Raw genomic sequence first — 22,574 nt, 5'->3', positions numbered from 1 at the left:
TCTTGTCAAGTAGGAGAACTGCGCAAGGAGTAAAGAGATTTGGAGAACTGCGCAAGGAGTTTAGTATTGGTGAACGGCGCAAGGAGTTTAGTATTTGGAGAACTGCGCAAGAAGTTATAAACGTGTTTGGAGAACGACGCAAGGATTTATAAATGCCAGTGTACAATGGACTTCGCTGATTTTCGCAGGACAAGTGATTAAGGATATATACATCAGTCGTCCAGAACATTGCAAGAACTTTATAATCACCAAGAAGAAGAATGCTGGCTAAATACTAAATAGTTAAAGAGTGATTATATTTGATTGTGTATGTACATTTGTTTTCATATATTGTACCAATTATATTAACTTGCTTTCAATTAAAGACTTAGATTTTGTTAGCTTAATCAAACAGTGTATTTGTGTTGTGCATTCGTGTGAGTTCAGGTAAAAGGTGATTTTGGCCTTGAGTCAAGTACGACTCGTAACACCATACATAAATTCTCCCAGTCACATTTCCCCAATATGAAATTTAAAAAAAGTAAAATTTTAATTTTACTTTTTTTTTAAAGTTTGGCAGAGGCTGGGTTCGAACTCACGGCGCACACGCTATGAGCCTAGCGCCTTAGACCGCTCGGCCACTTGTCTTGTTGTTATCCATTTGAAACTTATTTGAAGATATAATCGCAACTTCAACATAGACCTACCACGTGACAAGCAAAGGCAGAAAACGTACCATATTTTGGAATTTTATTTGCCTAAAAACATTCATGTGTATTAGTAGCGCTCAATTGTTGTTAACTGCGTGTTCTATATACAGAAATCCGACAATAAACATGATAAATGGGCGTCTATATGGACAATACATTATATCGATTTTGACATGTGCTCGTGTGTCAGTACATTTCCATGGTCAGTAAAATACTATAGAGGAACCTACCATTTTTCTTGTATACACGTTCGATGTTTTTATCAATTATATAACAAACCCACATTAGACCCCAAATGTTTTTTCAGGCAATAAAACAAATTAGATTACCATAAAAACGAAACAGTCATCTTTGGCGGGTTCTAATGTACTTTTTACATAGAATTTTCAACGTTTTTTCTATCCTTAATCTTGCTCAATTAAAAATATATTTTGGCGTATATAAAATTGAAATACAATTCTCTGCCTCTTAAACAACATCAAATGTGCCACAATTGGGTATCACGAATTATATGATGTGCAGTAAATATTCATATATTCTTTTATACATAGGATGCTTCAATTTTGACACAAAAAATATTTCATTGAAAACCCTCTCACTCGGCTATTTAAAGAAGGTAACCACGCTTCCCTAGAATGTGCAATAAATTAGCATTAAAAGTTTTCCTATTTTAGCAGCATTCTAGAAACTCTTGCCGTTTGGCGAAAAGAGGAGAAGATTAACCACAAGGTTACAAATGTCCCTTCAAACAAATCATTCAGCAAGTTTCAGTTCCCAATCCATTCAGTAATAAGCTCATGAACAATCAGTAATCAGCTACTAACCATTCAGTAATCACCTACCGAACAATCAGTGCTCAGTGACTGATCATCAATCTGTAAACAGTGATCAGTCTTTTACACCTGCCGTAAAAATATTAAGTTCAGCAGTGTTATGCATTCGAACAATTGATGCGGACGGTGGCCGTCGTATTTGGACATCGCATGATTGCGCGCAAGTATGATTGGTCGCTAGCTATAATTCCTTTATCGGCTATTCGATATTTTATGGGGAAAACGAAAGATACAGGTAAAATTGTGCTCTGTTTTCAAATTTAAAAGAAGAAAATGTGACGAATATTAAATTAAAAAGTGAAGAGTGACGGTTATGAATAGGTTAATAAATTTGCATAAGTAATTTTTCGGGTATTGTGACATATCTAAACATTGTGCTTTGGACCTCAGACTATTCCTCGACGCTAACACCCCGCCGCCAACGGCCAATACGCGTAGCGAGCAAGGAACAAAGTCGGGTAATTCTGATGATATATGGCATTGTACAGAGAATTTCCCGTATGACTTTGTCATGAGATAGCAAGATAACGGGGCGGTCATTATCTCAAATAACCGGATATAAAAAAGCGCAGTCTTCATAATCTATCTTCATATACATGAAGATAGATTATTAAAGTATGAAGTACTGCAGTTGATTCTTGTAGTGGACTCTTATTATGACTTTGAGGGCAAATTTTTGGAAAAATTTAAGAAGTGGTAACATACCATTGTTTTAAGATTTTTTTTGCAACGGGGGAACCACGCACATATATTTGAGCTCGCCATCCAATGTCGTTTTGGGAATAAGGGGTAAATGTTCCACTGTTTTGACATTAATGCTCTGTTTTTGGAACTCAACGCTCATCGCTATTTAGGCCTAGGGTCATAAATGTGCCTTCATTTAACATTCTCAAATTTTTATAGATTCCGACCCAGAGCGTGCTCTAATGCTCCCCTCGAATATGATTTTGATATCATACACCACAAGTCCTTCTGACTTTCTATATCGTCCGTTTGCGGCGAATACGCAACGAGACTGCAGGTTTACGACGGTAGCATACAAGTCTAAAAAATCAAAAATAGACGAAGCTGGCTACGTTGCGCAATTGGTTAGCGCGTTATGGTTTTATGCGAGAGGTATCTCGTTCAATTCCCGGTAGTGGCAGGTTTCTTTTTCCTCTCAATTTTTAAACCAAACTTTTTTACATTCATTTGAAATGTACATATTGCAAGGGTAAATATATTTTGTTTCCTTTTTTCTGAAACGGTACGAAAAAGAGTTAAAAACATCAATTTTCCGTTCAATACGGGCATTTGCAGGATTGTATATTGCCATAATTTATATACAAAAATCTTAACCGATAAAGATACCGGTTGTGGTGAGTGGTAGGCCTATATAACATGAAAACTAATTTCACAACTAAGTATCGGAACGTGTACTAGTGGAGCTTGGTTGTGCGAATGCTCTCGGCAATAGCATAGCAAGCGCTTTTTCAGAGGGTGGACAAAGTGGGGAAAGACAACTTTTGACGAAAATGGTCAAAAATGGGCTGAAAAGTACAAAAAGGGCTACAAATCTTACATATCAGGGCAACCATCGTCCAGGGGACAAAAGAGGTGAGAAACCTTTGGAAAATGGTGGCCCAATTGAAGCCATTTGTGGATCAATTTTAGCACCATTATTGAATAGTATTTTAGTTTGAAAAGTTTTTAGTTTTAAACATAACGAGTGGATGTCCAAAGCAGAAGCAAAAAGACTTGTCCATTTTTTCAAAATGAAGGTCCAATTGAAACCATTTGCATGGTGACGGTTTTTACATTATTAGGCCTATTGTGTAAAAATTTATCTTTAAAATGTGCGAAAATGAAGACCAAATTAAAGCCATTTTAGTTGGAAAAATTGGAAAATTGTTTATTGGTGCATCATTTTTACACTATTATTGCCTTAAACAAAAACTCAAAGGCCCGAACTAAATTTGCAAAATATAAAGTGTTACACTGGACCACTGACATTTAGATATAAGACTTTAGACTCGCAATTTCAGGTAAAGCATGCAGGGATGGCTATATAAATATCTACATTTATTTTATTTATTGATATGTTAAAGTCAGTAATAAGCCTAAGTCCGTCTTAAATACTGACTTTGGTGACAAAATGTCACGGGCCCTGCATATCGACGGGCCGGCAGTAATTTTCACAGGCTTTTGGGCCAAGGACCCACCTTTAAGCACTGCAGTGTTTAAAGTGGGTCCTTTAATAATAACAGGCCTATACTTAGGCTTACTACTGCCCTGGGCCTACTCAACAGCGTGCAATTTAACCTTTTCTCTTCTCCTTTTCTCCGTTTTCTCTTCTCTTTTTCTCCCTTTTCCCTTCTCTTTTTCCCACTTTCTCTTCTCTTTTCTCTCATTTCCCCTTTCTTTTTTTCTTTCTTGCCAGTCACTAAAACTGGGAGGAATTTGATATTGCGTCCTCTACCCTTCAGAAAGTGCCCCCTCCCCCAATACTACTGACATGGGCCTACTAAATTATGTGCAATTTAACTTTTTCTCTTTTCTTCTCTCTTCACCTTTTCTCGCTTTCTTTTCTTTTTTTCTCTCCTTTCCCTTTTTTTTCCTTTCTTGTCAGTCACTACTGGGGGAATTTGATATTGCGTCCCACACCCTTCAGAAAGTGCCCCACCCCCCATGATCGATGCACATGTTCGCCAGTAATATGCCTACATCCGGCACAAGCACCAGCGAAACCTTCCGAATAAACTGCGGTATATAAAAGAAAGAATAACGAACAAACTCAGGAAATATATACAGGACAATACGAACACACATCGGACAACTTCCGAACATGCGTATCCGGCACACTCCGTTTCATTTTTTGTGCATGCACTAAACTTTCCGACGGACTAAACAAACATCACGCATTTGGCGGATAATAGCAGTACATAAAAAGAACATAAAACGAACATTGACGAACAATAACGGATTTGCAAAAATACCATCCGTTTCTTGTACGTAGGGCCGATCCGGTGAGGCGTATCAATTTTTTTTCACCTGTCCATGCACAAAACTTGCCGAAGGACTTAACGAACATCACCTTACACGAAACGCATTTGGCGGATGATATCAGGACATATAACGAACATTATAAAACAACAACGGATTTATTAAAATACCATCCGTTTCTTGTACGGAAGACCGATCCGGTGTAGTGTCACAGGCGCTTTAGATATTTCACAATACCCTCAAAACAACCAATGCACAGTCATTAACCTGTAATTAGAATGAACCTCGGGATCTCACGCATCGAATCCACACCTTTCCCCTTGGGCTTGCTCAGCCACCAATCTGACTCGCCTTAGACAGTACTGACTGCCTAAAACATAATTGTTATGGAAATATTGCTCATTTTCGTGCAGAGTTTTATAATATTTAGAAATCTCTCAGTTAACAGCAGGCAATACCAGATGAAACTAGATGAGTTACGATCACAAATGAAAAAAAAAGGGAACCAAATTTGGCATGAAAAATTTCTTGTTATAACGCACTGAAGCGTAACTACCTTAAAATAGCAATACACCCTCGATTCTGACACTCGCAATACCGATCGGATGAATGTTAGTAACAATCAGAATAATATTGTACATAATATCAGCAGTTAAAAACTAAAAATTAATACTCACTGTCATGCTCACAAAGCATATCTATGCCAAAGTTGTAGTCTTTGATGAGATCCTTGCTGCCTTGCATCACATCGTATTTCCCACGTAAGTCATCAATGTGTTCGCCGCACTTCGTGAAGGAAAACTGACATTGAGAAATGTCACCATCTTTTTGAAGTTTTTTGTAGCTTATTTTCTGGTGAAATATTTTAAATGGAGAAAACCGTTAGATTCGAATTAATTTTAGGTGAAATAAGGATATTACATGCTTTCCGCTCTCCACATGCATCCAGTTCGTAAGCGAATTCTAGTTAATGCTCTTCAAGGTCATCTTGTTGGTCATCAAATCACAGAGAGTCATTGTACTGATAAAAACAACGATGAGCTTCTAACTTCATACACGCCTTCACCGACTCTAAAAACGTGCACCTTTTGGTGACAATTTTCTTTTGTACTTTCAAAGCTCTCTGTCAGTTCCGCTCATTGAGTTTCATTCTATAAACATTTTATTTTTGTTCTAGCCCAGGCAATAAAAATCATGGGTATTCCCAAAATTTGCTACTGGTTGTCTTGTCATGGCATGAACATACCATGTTCGATTGTTTTGTTTTGTATAGGGCATCAACATGTCATAAAATCCACTATCAAGGATTCATGTGCATGAAATTAGGGGAGGAATTTTGACCCCATTAAAAATGTAATTGACGCCCTTGGAATTCATGGGCATGGAAGTAGAGGAAATTTGACATTGACCACGATTCATGCCATGAGTTACCCATGAATAAAGAATTTATGGGCATGGAAGTAGAGAGAATTTGACATTGACCGGGTTTCATACCCATGAGATACCCATGCACATGCCACGAACATGTCAAGGCTCTCACCAAACGCATGGCACAAAAAATGAAATTTCATGTGTGAGCATGAACAACCCATCAAAAATTCCCCAATTCACGAAAACTCATGCCCGTTACTAGCGAAAATAGGGCATGTTCTTGGCATGTTTTGGCAAGATCATGGCATGTTTATGGGCATGACTCATGCCTATTTTTTTTTCTTATACGATATGGACGATATTTTCATTGTCTCAAAAAATACGTTTTATCATTTGGCAAGTACATCATGATGTATTTGCTAAATGATACAACTTTTTTTTTTGAGACAATGACAATATCGTATAAGAAAGTTTTATATTTGATAAACGAGGTCCATAAATGTGGAAAAGTGGGTTATTTAATTGTGCCAAAGGTTCAATAGTGTAAAAGATAAATCAATGGAATACACTTTATTTCAGTGATTTATATTTTGTTTTATTAGTGGCTTCACTTCAGAGGTGTTGGATGGACTTGTTAGGTCTGAACCGACATAATGTAAGATAACATAACATCATCACTGCAACTATAATGCAAGTAACAATTATTTAAATATATTGGGCTAATTTACAATATTTTAAACACCTACCCCAACTTGTTTGCCTGTCCAACCCGATTCTGGAGAGGTTTCAGTTATTTTAATTTCCAGGCCTTTTGATGCGGAGCTTGATTCAATTAGAAATGGTGTCGGTCCAGCACAGAGAACCGAATTGTCTTCTTTTTCCTTTCTTTGTGTCTTTATGACCTGAAAAAGAACCAAAACCTTATACATAACTTTTAAGAACACAATATATTCTGACATCATGCCATACTATTTATATTGATTATCACATGTTTAGACCGTTTCGTTTTGGAATAATGGTCATACATTAAGGGGGTAATTACTTTTTATTATGTTTATATTCATGAAATTTTAAATTCCAACACGTGGTCTCAAGTACTCGCATTTATTAAACACAACATAAAATTATGTTTATCTATGCAACTTGTACTAAATATTTGAACTATATTATTTAAAAATTAAAATGATCAGGTAAAATTATTGATAACATACGAGACATAAACGGAACGGGACACTTGTACAGGTACTAGATGTAATAAGATTAGGAGAATTTGAACACTTTAATCTCCAAATAGAACGCAGTATGTATATGTTTATGAATTATGACATTTCAAAACCCAACATGGATATATTGGTCTCAATTACTCGCATTTAATTAAATACACATATGTTTTTCAACAACTCTTCCTATATCTTTGTACAGGAGCCAACCGTTGTTAATCCGTGATGAATCCACACTTTTACTGTAGCGTATACGCGAACACAAGCTTGACTACGCGTTACGCGAGAGCGCGTAAAATCCGTCATGCCTGGAACTTTGTGCGTATACAAGCTTAAAATTGAATTCAGTATTTTGCAGGTAGCGGCTAAACATTGCCGTTTTATTCTGAAGTTTTTTGCAAGGCTGAATGGCAATGATGGCAGTGAATTATACGATCTTTAGCTTGTTTTCGTTGTTGAAAGGGATTCAATCATGTTTCACCGCTGTTCATCACCGTTTAACAACTTGCGACCGGCGCGTCTGCTTGGTTAACTTCGCTCGCGAAATAAACCACGCAGACGACGTGACCGCATCGTTGTTAAACGGTGATGAACAACGGTGAAACATGATTGAATCCCTAAATGTATCCTTGAAACTTAAAATGAGGCACACTATAAGTTGTAGGACAGGAAAACTTACAAATTGAAAAACATTATTTAGCTTTGATCAACTTTTATTTTACATACTATAACCAGCAGCATTTTGCAGTTTAGAAGACAGATACTTCATGCAATGATGAAATGAGGAAGTGACAAACTGCTATCCATTCATAATTGCGAATGTCCCCGCGAACGGTAATGAGTATGGGCTATAGCAGGAGCGTATCCAGGAACTCGTAGACCGGGGGTGCAAATTAGGTTGTTGTTTTTTAAATACAATATGGCTGCGAAGCTGCTATCTCGGAGAATTTGCACGACGCAGGGGGGTGTCTGAGGGGGAATGTGCCCCCTCAGAAGTGAGAAACTTTTGCAAAACGAAAACCTTATTGAAGCCATTTGGAGGACCATTTTGGCACTATTGTTGTGTAAAATTTTAGTTTGAAAAAGCCGAAAATGGTTGAAATGACGGCCCAATTGAAGCCATTCGTAGACAAGTTTTCACTGTTATTGTATAAATTATTGCTTTATAAAGTTTGCAAAATGAAGGCACAATTGAAGCCATTTGATGGGCGATTTTGACACAATTATTGTGTACAATTTTAGCCAGAAAAGGTTACATTTTAATACTATAGGCCTAATTATTTAGTTATTGATTGATCATGTTGATGTTGAACATTGAATACGTCTTAATACTGACTTTGGTGACAAAATGTGAAGGGCCTTGCATATCGGCGGACCCGCAGCAGTGGCGTAGATTTCTTTTTGACATGGGGTGGGTGGGGTTGGGAAAATTTTCTTAAAGTATAGATTAGAAAAAGTTCGATGACATCTCCCATTCACCGTGTATGGTGAATTGGCTATTTAATAATCAGACACTCGTCGGTATAGGCTAATTACACGTATCCACTCATTTCGAAAGCCATATCTTGCGAAACAAAGTGTATTTAGGTCAAAATATCACGATTTTTTTTTGATACCCAGGGGGCGCGCGCCCGTTCAGAAAGGGCTAAATACGCTACTGTATAGTATAATTTAGACTATATGTATACAATACTCACATCAACCCAATGCTCTTGAACAGCATAAGCAGTGATGTATACATTTCTTGATGACGGCCTCTTTGGATTCGGCCTCATAAACATCAGCATCCGTCTCTCCTGATCTCCAGACGTAGTCACAGTAAAGGAGCGGGCTCGTATGACTTTAATGATTACGTGTTCAGACGTAATCTTCCATAACCAGCCTGCTGCGTTGCTACCTGCTGTATATGTTGATGGCAGTTTCTCCCATTCACCTGAAAAAGCAATGATTTTGTCCAAAAATGTATATAGTTAGTTTGTTTTTGTTTGTTTTTGTTTTACATATTTTGCTTTGGACTTCGACATATCTCTGTGTCTGAAACTAACAGAGAAACTAACATAAATTGAAATATATTAAATTAAACAGCGCCAATCAAAACGGGCAGTATGTTGTACTGAAGTAAGACCAAAAAAGGACTGTGCGGTATTCATCGTATGATTATGTACACTAGCGGTCCCCCGCTACCTGAGTAGATCACTAAAACATGAAGAATCACTGAACATATGACATTATGTATAACAGTATGGCGATTGATACCAAACCAAATTAGTATTTATCGTTACACAGAAGCCGAAACACACCAAGATAAAAGTGATTTAAGACCAAGAACAATATTAAAATTTAACATAAACATACTACTGTCAGCACAAAGGGATAAATATTGTTAAGGGCATACTACACCCATATATTGGTTTGATTGGTCTAAAAAAATATTTTTCATTTATAGCTAGGCGATATATGCACGGATCATGTGAAATGAAAAAAAATGAAAAAAAATAAGAAAAAAAATGCTTTTACACATTGTAGTAAGTCATTTTAGCCCTATATATTTTTTGTTTACTGTGTATCCTAGTAACTCAGATGATCAGATCTGTGTTTCATAACAAACTATAATTTATTCTTTTCAACATGTTCAAGTAGGGTACATGAATAGAATACATTAAATCCTTTGTTATACTCTCTATAGAAAATCTATAGTGGTGCATGCAAAATATATAACACTGAATAAATTAAATAAACACTTACACAATGGATGAATAGTCATTAGTCAATTTGATTATATAATGTGTTGTTAGGAGAAGAAAAGGCTATTAGGTCACCGTATGTCAGGTTATAGGTCAATTGGTTCAGGACTTCAGGTCAAATTTAAGCATCAATTTTGAATACACATGTAAGAGTCTGTGATATCATAATGAGGAATAATTTTGATATTCTGTCTTTAACTGGATATATATCGAGAAGTGCAAGGTGGATATACTAATATACCTTGGGATGTAAATGGTGAGTACAATTTAGAATGCCTAGTTGAGACGGATTTCACAAATAAATATAAAATAGTTACCAAAATCACAAACGTTAAGCTTACGGAAAACTACCCAATATGGTGGTATAGGTGACAAGAAATACAATTTTTTCAACATTGCTGCAGTATGGTTGTGGTAACCTGTTACCTGGGGCTTAATTATGTTTCAGTGAAATAATGTCGCAAGTTAAAAATACAAAATATAGCTCAACATTGAAAATAGAAGCATTGTAACCAGTTCCTTTTTTGATAGTTGTGGAGCACCAAGTTCATGAAGTCATAAAAGAAATCAGGAACCACTTATTCCCATTTTACATATCAACTTTATTTCCCTAACGTGTTAGCAACACATATCCAAAATTTTAACGAAATCCGTTGATAGTAAGCTTTCCAAAATGAAGTGAATTTAAATCATCAGTGATGTACCACCTTTTGGCTTCTACTTTTAAAAGCATGTAAGCTACGTTGATACCGATGCCACCAATAAAACGAGAAGATTTGCCCTTCATTTTGCATACCACTTTGTCCAATTTTGTTTTGTAATTTCTTCACAAAATACAAAAAAATGAAAAAAAAAATCAATGGGTGTAGTACCCCCTTAATATATATATATATATATATTTAAATCTTAATAAAACACTGAAGTCTTTATTATTACTAAATTCGTCATTTAGTTTTTCTACTTCTTCCTCTTTTCATATTTTGCTTATGCCCATTTTTCTTTTCGTATTACTATGGGCATTCTGGTAGTCTTTTATTTTACAAACTTTACTTTTTTAAGACCAAGAAGAATAAACGTTGCAAATAATTACTATCAGCATGAAGGGTTAAACACATCGTTCAGTTTTTCTACTGTTTCCTGTTTTCATATTTTTCTTCTTCCAATTTTTTGTCATCCAGTATTATAGCTAAAATAATAGTTTATCGATCATGAGAGCTTAATAGGCACGCAATGACAATTGCGTCGGCGAACAACGCCTACCACACACGCTTTGGGTTGCGCTGCATTTCCTGTGCGTGCACAATCGATCGCGCTATCGTGTCATTCCACTAAACTTGCGACATTACGCAGTGCACGCGGTACATTTATACTCTGATGATCGAGAAATTATCATTTTAGCTATAGTATGATCATTCTGTTGCTCATTTTTTAATCTGTCAAACTGAAAACCTTTCTAGGATGTTTACCTCTTAGCCAGTGTAAGTTAAATATTGTTTTTGTAATTTTATTGTAAAATGAAAGTCTTTCTACATATACGTCGTTTACGTTTTCTACTCTTCCTATTTCTTTATTTTTCTTGTCAATATTTCTTCCCATTAGTATACTATAGGTATTCTGATAGTGCCTTTTAAAACTGAAAGCCTGTCTACATTGCGTCGTTTACATCTTTCTTCCGGTGGTAACTTTTACAAAAAGTTCCAAATCAGTACAAAACACAACAACACGACCCTATTACAAATCGGCATTTTTTCAACTAGGTTTTCGCCGAAGTGAACTGAACAGTTTTCCCTAAAGATACGTCACTATGTGATGGACCCGACGATGTTGTTTGCCTTTTGGAGCGAAACTACACACCCCTAATGAATATACAACTTAATCTCTTTCTCAGTCAACCATCTATGTATGCAACATTTTATAGAATATACTGTTAATTTGATTTTTATGATATCAGGGTGTGTTTTTTGTCCTCTCTGAAACCAATTATCCCTCTTTTGATAACTACTTTGATTCTCAATAATATACAAATATATACTGCCATGAGAGGTTCTGGTTAAAATTATGGACCCGAGGTGAGATCAATAGTACTAGTTTAGTAGTAGCGGAAAATAGTAGTAATTGATCTCAACGAGGGACCATAGTTTTAACCAGAACTTCGAATAAAGGCAGTATATATTTGTTTTATATACTTCATTAATATGTTCTTTGTTCATTGATTGGTTAAAAGAAAATTATTTGACGTTTTGACTCTCCAGCTTCTATCCTGAGTGAACAGCACGAACAATTTAAGCACAACCTATATTTTGCCCTTCAAAAAAATCGAAAAGGCTAAAATCGGGCTAACCAATTACAGCAGCGCGAAATCACGCTATGGCAGTTTCGCGTGCGTGAACTGTTCCATCGCATCGAATGCGCGCACGCGGAAGGCATGGTCAAAAGTACTATTTACGGCTTGGAGGTACTATTTACGGCTCATCCGGGACATTGAAAATATTATTTACGGCTTAAAGGTACTATTTACGGATATGAGTACTGATGGTAGAACTATTTTGGTCATGTGATCCACTTTTAACCAACCAATGAACAAGAATATATTAATGAAGTACATAAACATAATTTCTATCGTCACTGACATGCCTATCTCTGACTTGGAATCACTTGCATTTTATTAACACGTCTACTAACAGGTTAAACTTACCTTCAGTCCCTATCTCTGGCTTAGACCACAATTGAATGTCATTTGTATCTACACAAGAGTGCGGAAGATGCAAAGTCACTGGCTCGTTGAACTCGGTACCATTTGGTCCACATGTGATGATAGGAGTCATCATCAGGCGATCGTCAAGGAGAGGATGATCTCCTCCTTTCAGATACATCGACATGGTAGTTATTACTGGGGTTTGGCCATTTGAAGGCTTGATAGCTCCCGGTGGAATCTCTAGTTTTGCCTTGATTTTCTGAAGCTTCAATGTCGCACCATGTTCACCCACTTCCTTACGGGTACTCGTCATATTTTTGAGTTCTAAAAAAGCAGAATTAAGAACAATTTTTGAGATCATTATAATTATGGCTTGCCAGAGCTACGCCATTTCAGTTTAATCGCCATGTAAAGTTTTAAAAAAATTCTGTAATATTAATATAGAATGCCTCGCAATCCCATTATTTTCTTTTTTCCCTCTCAATCTCATCTAAATTCACCAATTTGCGTCGTTACCTGATGATGATTGCGCTATAACCATCCATGTAGAGAAAACTCTCCGCTGATAATTGCGTGACATTAGAGAAATAGAAACTCAGAGTTTGCACTTCCCTGCTCAGACTGCTAAAATTAGCAAGTTCGACGTGAACTTTGCTCTTGTATAATGATTCTTAAAGCTCACCTTTTTGGTTAGATGTTATTACCGAATTTGCGGCTAAAACCTTTGTCGAGGGAGTTGATTGATGGCCCTATCCCAACCAAGGCCAATAATCGTCGTGAGAAAGATGCTAACATATGGCTAACGAGCTAACAATATAATGACACTACCGCTTCTGGTACCAAGACTTATAATACCATTCCATTCCCTAAAGGCCCAAGCTAAGTTTTCAAAATATAAAATGTTACACTGGTCCACTGACACTTAGATATAAGACTTCAGACTCACAATTTCAGGTAAAACATGCATGGATTGATATGTTAAAGTCAGTAATAGGCCTACGTCCGTTTTTTAAATACTGACTTTGGTGACAAAATGTCACGGGCCTTGTATATCGACGAGCCGGCAATAATTTTCAAAGGCATTTTGCCAAGGACCCACCTTTAAGCACTGCAGTGCTTAAAGTGGGTCCTTTAATAATAACAGGCCTATACTTAGGCTTACTACTGTCCTGGGCCTACTCAATGACGTGCAATTTAACCTTTTCTCTTCTCCTTTTCTCCGTTTTCTCTTCTCTTTTTCTCCCCTTTCCCTTCCCCTTCTTTTTTTTCTTTCTTGTCAGTCACTAAAACTGGGAGGAATTTGATATCGCGTCCTCTACCCTTCCGAAAGTGCCCCCTCCCCCAATACTACTGACATGAGCCTACTAAATTATGTGCAATTTAACTTTTTCTCTTCTCTTCTCTCTTCACTTTTTCTCGCTTTCTTTTCTTTCTTTTTTCGCCTTTCCCCTTTTTTTCCTTTCTTGTCAGTCACTACTGGGGAATTTGATATTGCGTCCCACACCCTTCAGAAAGTCCCCCCCCCCCCATGATCGATGCACATGTTCGCCAGTAATATGCCTACATCCGGCACAAGCACCAGCGAAACCTTCCGAATAACTGCGGTATATAAAAGAAAGAATAACGAACAAACTCAGGAAATATATACAGGACAATACGAACACAAATCGGACAACTTCCGAACATGCGTATCCGGCACACTCCGTTTCATGTTTTGTGCATGCACAAAACTTTCCGACGGACTAAACAAACAACACGCATTTGGCGGATAATAGCAGGACATAAAAAGAACATAAAACGAACATTGACGAACAATAACGGATTTCCCAAAATACAACCGGTTTCTTGTACGTAGGGCCGATCCGGTGAGGCGTATCAATTTCTTTTCACCTGTCAATGCACAAAACTTGCCGAAGGACTTAACGAACATCACCTTACACCAAACGCATTTGGCGGATGATAGCAGGACATATAACGAACATTGAAAAACAACAACGGATTTATTAAAATACCATCCGTTTCTTGTACGGAAGACCGATCCGGTGTAGTGTCACAGGCGCTTTAGATATATCAAAACAACCAATGCACAGTCATTAACCTGTAATTAGAATGAACCTCGGGATCTCACGCATCGAATCCACACCTTTCCCCTTGGGCTTGCTCAGCCACCAATCTGACTCGCCTTAGACAGTACTGACTGCCTAAAACATAATTGTTATGGAAATATTGCTCATTTTCGTGCAGAGTTTTATAATATTTAGAAATTTCTCAGTTAACAGCAGGCAATACCAGATGAAACTAGATGAGTTAAGATCACAAATGAAAAAAAAGGCAACCAAATTTGGCATGAAAAATTTCTTGTTATAACGCACTGAAGCGTAACTACCTTAAAATAGCAATACACCCTCGATTCTGACACTCGGAATACCGATCGGATGAATGTTAGTAACAATCAGAATAATATTGTACATAATATCAGTAGTTAAAAACTAAACATAATACTCACTGTCATGCTCACAAAGCATATCTATGCCAAAGTTGTAGTCTTTGATGAGATCCTTGCTGCCTTGCATCACATCGTATTTCCCACGTAAGTCATCAATGTGTTCGCCGCACTTCGTGAAGGAAAACTGACATTGAGAAATGTCACCATCTTTTTGAAGTTTTTTGTAGCTTATTTTCTGGCGAAATATTTTAAATGGAGAAAACCGTTAGATTCGAATTAATTTTAGGTAAAATAAGGATATTACATGCTTTCCGCTCTCCACATGTCATCTTGTTGGTCATCAAATCACAGAGAGTCATTGTACTGATAAAAACAACGATGAGCTTCTAACTTCATACACGCCTTCACCGACTCTAAAAAACGTGCACCTTTTGGTGACAATTTTCCTTTGTACTTTCAAAGCTCTCTGTCAGTTCCGCTCATTGAGTTTCATTCTATAAACATTTTATTTTTGGTCGTCATGTTCTAGCCCAGGCAATAAAAATCATGGGTATTCCCAAAATTCGCTACTGGTTGTCTTGTCATGGCATGAATATACCATGTTCATGCCATGACAAGACATTCCGATTGTTTTGTTTTGTATTGGGCATCAACATGTCATAAAATCCACTATCAAGGATTCATGAGCATGAAATTAGGGGATGAATTTTGACCACATTAAAAATGTAATTGACGCCCTTGGAATTCATGGGCATGGAAGTAGAGGAAATTTGACATTGACCACGATTCATGCCATGAGTTACCCATGAATAAGGAATTTATGGGCATGGAAGTAGAGAGAATTTGACATTGACCGGGTTTCATACCCATGAGATACCCATGCACATGCCACGAACATGTCAAGGCTCTCACCAAACGCATGGCACAAAAAATGAAATTTCATGTGTGAGCATGAACAACCCATCAAAAATTCCCCAATTCACGAAAACTCATGCCCGTTACTAGCGAAAATAGGGCATGTTCTTGGCATGTTTTGGCAAGATCATGGCATGTTCATGGGCATGACTCATGCCTATTTTTTTTCTTATACGATATGGACGATATTTTCATTGTCTCAAAAAATACGTTTTATCATTTGGCAAGTACATCATGATGTATTTGCTAAATGATAAAACTTTTTTTTTTGAGACAATGACAATATCGTATAAGAAAGTTTTATATCTGATAAACGAGGTCCATAAATGTGGAGAAGTGGGTTATTTAATTGTGCCAAAGGTTCAATAGTGTAAAAGATAAATCAATGCAATACACTTTATTTCAGTGATTTATATTTTGTTGCATTAGTGGCTTCACTTCAGAGGTGTTGGATGGACTTGTTAGGTCTGAACCGACATAATGTAAGGTAACATAACATCATCACTGCAACTATAATGCAAGTAACAATTATTTAAATATATTGGGCTAATTTACAATATTTTAAACACCTACCCCAACTTGTTTGCCTGTCCAACCCGATTCTGGAGAGGTTTCAGTTATTTTAATTTCCAGGCCTTTTGATGCGGAGCTTGATTCAATTAGAAATGGTGTCGGTCCAGCACAGAGAACCGAATTGTCTTCTTTTTCCTTTCTTTGTGTCTTTATGACCTGAAAAAGAACCAAAACCTTATACATAACTTTTAAGAACACAATATATTCTAACATCATGCCATACTATTTATATTGATTATCACATGTTTAGACCGTTTCGTTTTGGAATAATGGTCATACATTAAGGGGGTAATTACTTTTTATTATGTTTATATTCATGAAATTTTTAATTCCAACATGTGGTCTCAAATACTCGCATTTATTAAACACAAAATAAAATTATGTTTATCTATGGAACTTGTACTAAATATTTGAACTATATATTTAAAAATTAAAATGATCAGGTAAAATTATTGCTTGATGAATGGATAAAATAAAATTGATTGATTGATTATTGATAACATACGAGACATAAACGGAACGGGACACTTGTACAGGTACTAGGTGTAATAAGATTAGGAGAATTTAACTTTAACTTTAATCTCCAAATAGAACGCAGTATGTATATGTTTATGAATTATGACATATGACGCAGGGGGGTGTCTGAGGGGGAATGTGCCCCCTGAGAAGTGAGAAACTTTTGCAAAACGAAAACCTTATTGAAGCCATTTGGAGGACCATTTTGGCACTATTGTTGTGTAAAATTTTAGTTTGAAAAAGCCGAAAATGGTTGAAATGACGGCCCAATTGAAGCCATTCGTAGACAAGTTTTCACTGTTATTGTATAAATTATTGCTTTATAAAGTTTGCAAAATGAAGGCACAATTGAAGCCATTTGATGGGCGATTTTGACACAATTATTGTGTACAATTTTAGCCAGAAAAGGTTACATTTTAATACTATAGGCCTAATTATTTAGTTATTGATTGATCATGTTGATGTTGAACATTGAATACATCTTAATACTGACTTTGGTGACAAAATGTGAAGGGCCCTGCACATCGGCGGACCCGCAGCAGTGGCGAAGATTTCTTTTTGACATGGGGTGGGTGGGGTTGGGAAAATGTTCTTAAAGTATACATTAGAAAAAGTTCGATGACATCTCCCATTCACCGTGTATGGTGAATTGGCTATTTAATAATCAGACACTCGTCGGTATAGGCTAATTACACGTATCCACTCATTTCGAAAGCCATATCTTGCGAAACAAAGTGTATTTAGGTCAAAATATCACGATTTTTTTTTGATACCCAGGGGGCGCGCGCCCGTTCAGAAAGGGCTAAATACGCTACTGTATAGTATAATTTAGACTATATGTATACAATACTCACATCAACCCAATGCTCTTGAACAGCATAAGCAGTGATGTATACATTTCTTGATGACGGCCTCTTTGGATTCGGCCTCATAAACATCAGCATCCGTCTCTCCTGATCTCCAGACGTAGTCACAGTAAAGGAGCGGGCTCGTATGACTTTAATGATTACGTGTTCAGACGTAATCTTCCATAACCAGCCTGCTGCGTTGCTACCTGCTGTATATGTTGATGGCAGTTTCTCCCATTCACCTGAAAATGTAGTTATTTTGTCCAAAAATGTATATAGTTAGTTTGTTTTTGTTTTACATATTTTGGTTTGGTCTTCGACATATCTCTGTGTCTGAAACTAACAGAGAAACTACGATTATTCATCCAGGTTATAATCTCAAGTTCATAACAGAGAAACTAACATAAAGTTAAATATATTAAATTAAACAGCGCCAATCAAAACGGGCAGTATGTTGTACTGAAGTAAGACCAAAAAAGGACTGTGCGGTATTCATCGTATGATTATGTACACTAGCGGTCCCCCGCTACCTGAGTAGATCACTAAAACATGAAGAATCACTGAACATACAGGCTGAGTCAAAAAGAAGTAAACTCATGTTTGAAGGGCTGTAACTCGAGATCTGCAAAGAATCTGCTAGAAATAAAAATACCACTGGAAAGAGCAAATTCTACACGTCTAAATTGAAAAAAGCATTGTTGCAATTGCTTACAGCAATCTAAAGTTATAATCATTTGAATACAACCACCCATTTTTGTAGCTGCACACGGCTGATTGATTTTCTTCCATTTCAATTTCGACGAATCAGCAAAGTGCTAACAGGATTTATTGTTGAAAAGACAACTTCTGCTTTTAATTAATATTCAACAAAGTCCATGACGGTACTATAGTTTGTAGGGATACCAATTCAAGTCTTTACGAACGATCTGGCAGAAGCTTGATTGGGGTATGTTGGGCACAGGATTGAGCTGATCTTTGGTCTTGCTGTAACGTATGTCTAACTCTAGCAATCTTCACTTGTGATCTAGCAGTTCGTGGTCTGACTGAAGCTTCCGGCTGCCTGTTCCTTAGTGTGTCATGCACATTGAGCTTGTTCACATTCTTATATACTGATCCCTTACATGAAACCCGGTTAGCTGTAGGAAATTGGAGACGAAAAAAGACGCTTAACTTCAGTGGGACTCTTAGTTTCATGATACTTCGTCGACAGAAACGTGCGATCCCGTGCGGTAAATTGTGGCGCCATGTTGTTATTTGACCCGTTTTATTATAATGTAGTGCAATGAGGTAAAATTCATATTGAAAAGAGCCCTTTAACATGTAGGAATTATTGATCGAAACCACACCTGCCACAGAACTTTATTTGCATTTGAATATCGCGCCTTACCAATCAATATAATAGGTAGTATACTTGGGAAGTGAAACCGTGTGCAGCTACAAAAATGGGTGGTTGTATTCAAATGAGTATAACTTGAGTTTGCTGTGAGCAATTGCAACAATTCTTTTTTTAATTTAAACGTATAGAATTTGCTCTTTCCAGTGGTAATTTCATTTGTAGCAGATTCTTTACAGATCTCGAGTTACAGCCCCTCAAACATGAGTTTACTTCTTTTTGACTCAGCCTGTATGACATTATGTATATATAACAGTATGGCGATTGATACCAAACCAAATTAGTATTTATCGTTACACAGAAGCCGAAACACACCAAGATAAAAGTGATTTAAGACCAAGAACAATATTAAAATTTAACATATATAATTCTTAATTAATTAATTAATTAATATATATATATTCAGTTTTTCTACTTTTTCCTGTTTTCATATTTTTCTTCTTCCAATTTTTTGTCATCCAGTATTATAGCTAAAATAATAGTTTCTCGATCACGAGAGCTCAATAGGCACGCAATGACAATTGCGTCGGCGAACAACGCCTACCACACACGCTTTGGGTAGCGCTGCATTTCCTGTGCGTGCACAATCGATCGCGCTATCGTGTCATTCCACTAAACTTGCGACATTACGCAGTGCACGCAGTACATTCATACTCTCATGATCGAGAAATTATTATGTTAGCTATAGTATGATCATTCTGTTGGTCCTTTTTAATCTGTCAAACTGAAAACCTTTCTACGATGTTTACCTCTTAGCCAGTGTAAGTTGTAAATATTGTTTTTGTAATTTTATTGTAAAATGAACGTCTTTCAACATATACGTCGTTTACGTTTTCTACTCTTCCTATTTCTTTATTTTTCTTCTGTCAATATTTCTTCCCATTAGTATACTATAGGTATTCTGATAGTGCCTTTTAAAACTGAAAGCCTGTCTACATTGCGTCGTTTACATCTTTCTTCCGGTGGTAACTTTTACTGTTCATTTTGTTTTGCATGGGTGTTGGCTGTTGGGTCTAAAAAAGAAGAATGTAGGTAGAGCTGGTAGAATCACGTGTTGGCAACGAGTTCACCAACCATTTCAGCTCTTCATGTGGGTACCCAGCAAACACAAAACGTTTTCGACATGATACGCAAAAGGTTATAAAAGGTTGTCAGAAAACGTTTAAATATCGGGTTATATAAAGGATACATTAATGGTATAAAACGTTTTCATAACATTAAATAACATTTTTGGTAATTTACTGCACAGCAAACACAAATGTTTTACAGAAAACATTTAAATGTCGAGTTATATAAAGGGTATAAAAACGTTTTAATAACATTCCAAAAACATTTTTGAAAACTTGTTACAAATCATTCTAAACAGAATGTTATTTGGGGTTGAAAAAATATTTTGCAAAAAATGTTTGCCCAAAATATTTACAATAACGTTTTTAAAATGTTTTCACGACCTTTATATAACCCGACATTTAATTATAGGTTAATAAACGCGTATCACTTGTTGGGAGTGAAATTGTACAAAATAATGCACGCGTACTGAGATGTTGATGCGTCTAATGCACGAGCCCCGAATTCTCGAGCAACAAGTGATACGCATTTATTAACCTATTTCATACATTAAAAAAATATGAATCGTGTGGCGTGGTGACCGCGAATGACTGATACACCCAAATTACCCCAACACAAAAACTTCTCGCATCACTACCCCATTTGCATAACACTAACTGATCGATCTCACACTTACGACGAGATAACAATTCCCTTCTAAACACGTAACGAAGTGAATTTATCATTCTTTATTAGTTGCTTCATTTCAGCTCATGTCGCCGGGGTCACATAGTGATTTATCGTGATTTCTGGTCGTCTTTTGCAATTTTTGGTATACATGTTTTAATAATAACTATCGTTCTTTGCTATTAAGTCTTTTTAGTAATATCATAATTAATGATCGTAAGAACATTAAAAAAACCAGTTTTCCCTAATGATACGTCACTGTGTGATGGACCCGACTATGTTGTTTGCCTTTTTGGGCGAGCCTACACACCGCTAATGTATATACAACTTAATCTCTTTCTCAGTCAACCATCTATGTATGCAACATTTTATAGAATATAGGCCTACTGTTAATTTGGTTTTTATGATATCAGGGGTTTTTTTGTCATCTCTGAAACCAATTATCCCTCTTTTGCTAACTAAAAATTTACTTTGATTCTCAATAAACATGATAATGGTCATCGCCAAGAGATGTAATCCATGTTTATTCAAACTAAGCGCCTATTGTAATAAGTGTTACCAACAAACCACTTCAGCACACAAAAGGGAGAAATTTGATGCAGTCGCTTTTACATACCCTTCTTTTGATCACCCATTGATACACTTCCCCTAGTTTAAACAACAAGACGCTGTTGGTACAGAAACCAATCTGACGTTCGCGTTGAAGTGAAGTTGAGCAAGAAATCGAATCGATATTTTTGAAGTTGCCGTTAAAGTTCCAGTAACTTCATTCCGCAAGCTCTCTATTATCTTCGCGCTTACTTCAAATCAATACAAATAACTGCAACTTTTAAATTGGGGTATTTTTCTTTCAAAACACTGCTGTATTGTCAACGTCTATCTCTGACTTGGAATCACTTGCATTTTATTAACACGTCTACTAACAGGTTAAACTTACCTTCAGTCCCTATCTCTGGCTTAGACCACAATTGAATGTCATTTGTATCTACACAAGAGTGCGGAAGATGCAAAGTCACTGGCTCGTTGAACTCGGTACCATTTGGTCCACATGTAATGATAGGAGTCATCATCAGGCGATCGTCAAGGAGAGGATGATCTCCTCCTTTCAGATACATCGACATGGTAGTTATTACTGGGGTTTGGCCATTTGAAGGCTTGATAGCTCCCGGTGGAATTTCTAGTTTTGCCTTGATTTTCTGAAGCTCCAATGTCGCACCATGTTCACCCACTTTCTTACGGGTACTCGTCATATTTTTGAGTTCTAGAAAAGCAGAATTAAGAAAAAAATTTGAGATCATTATAATTATGGCTTGCCAGAGCTACGCCATTTCAGTTTAATCGTCATGTAAAATTTAAAAAAAATGTTCTGTTATATTAATATAGAGTGCCTCGCAATCTCATTATTTTCTTTCCCCCATCTCAATCTCATCTAAATTCACCAATTTGCGTCGTCCCCTGATGATGGTGGCGCTATAAATATCCATGTAGAAAAAACTATCCGCTGATAATTCCGTGACATTCGAGAGATGGAAACTCAGACTGCTAAAATTGGCAAGTTCGACGTGAACTTTGCTTTTGTATATGATTCTTAAAGCTCATATTTGTGGTGAGATGT

The 22,574-nt window shown here is 36.6% G+C and overlaps 1 protein-coding gene across 1 annotated transcript; it reads right to left on the bottom strand.

Moving 5' to 3' along the window:
- Window positions 1-11,727: 11,727 nt before the first annotated feature.
- On the bottom strand, window positions 11,728-22,209 carry LOC140145142 (uncharacterized). The gene is made up of 6 exons (XM_072166920.1): window positions 21,897-22,209; window positions 17,839-18,074; window positions 16,469-16,624; window positions 15,041-15,215; window positions 12,535-12,858; window positions 11,728-11,735 (listed from the first exon to the last, which is right to left on the bottom strand). Exons 1-6 carry the CDS (start codon window positions 22,207-22,209, stop codon window positions 11,728-11,730), a joined length of 1,212 nt encoding a protein of 403 aa, XP_072023021.1.
- Window positions 22,210-22,574: the final 365 nt, after the last annotated feature.

The sequence above is a fragment of the Amphiura filiformis genome, unplaced genomic scaffold, assembly GCF_039555335.1.
Source record: "Amphiura filiformis unplaced genomic scaffold, Afil_fr2py scaffold_148, whole genome shotgun sequence".
NCBI classification, from domain to species: domain Eukaryota; kingdom Metazoa; phylum Echinodermata; class Ophiuroidea; order Amphilepidida; family Amphiuridae; genus Amphiura; species Amphiura filiformis.
The sequence above is the reverse complement of the archived record's forward strand: the minus strand, read 5'-3'. Positions and strand labels throughout refer to the sequence as shown.

Excerpts from the sequence above, each read along its gene's own strand:
- LOC140145142 (XM_072166920.1), bottom strand. The coding sequence starts at position 22,209 with ATGACGAGTACCCGTAAGAAAGTGGGTGAACATGGTGCGACATTGGAG. Across the intron at positions 18,075-21,896 it reads GCCAGAGATAGGGACTGAAG|GTGAATGGGAGAAACTGCCA; the intron begins GTAAGTTTAACC and ends CTACATTTTCAG. Across the intron at positions 15,216-16,468 it reads GGACAGGCAAACAAGTTGGG|AAAATAAGCTACAAAAAACT; the intron begins GTAGGTGTTTAA and ends ATATTTCGCCAG.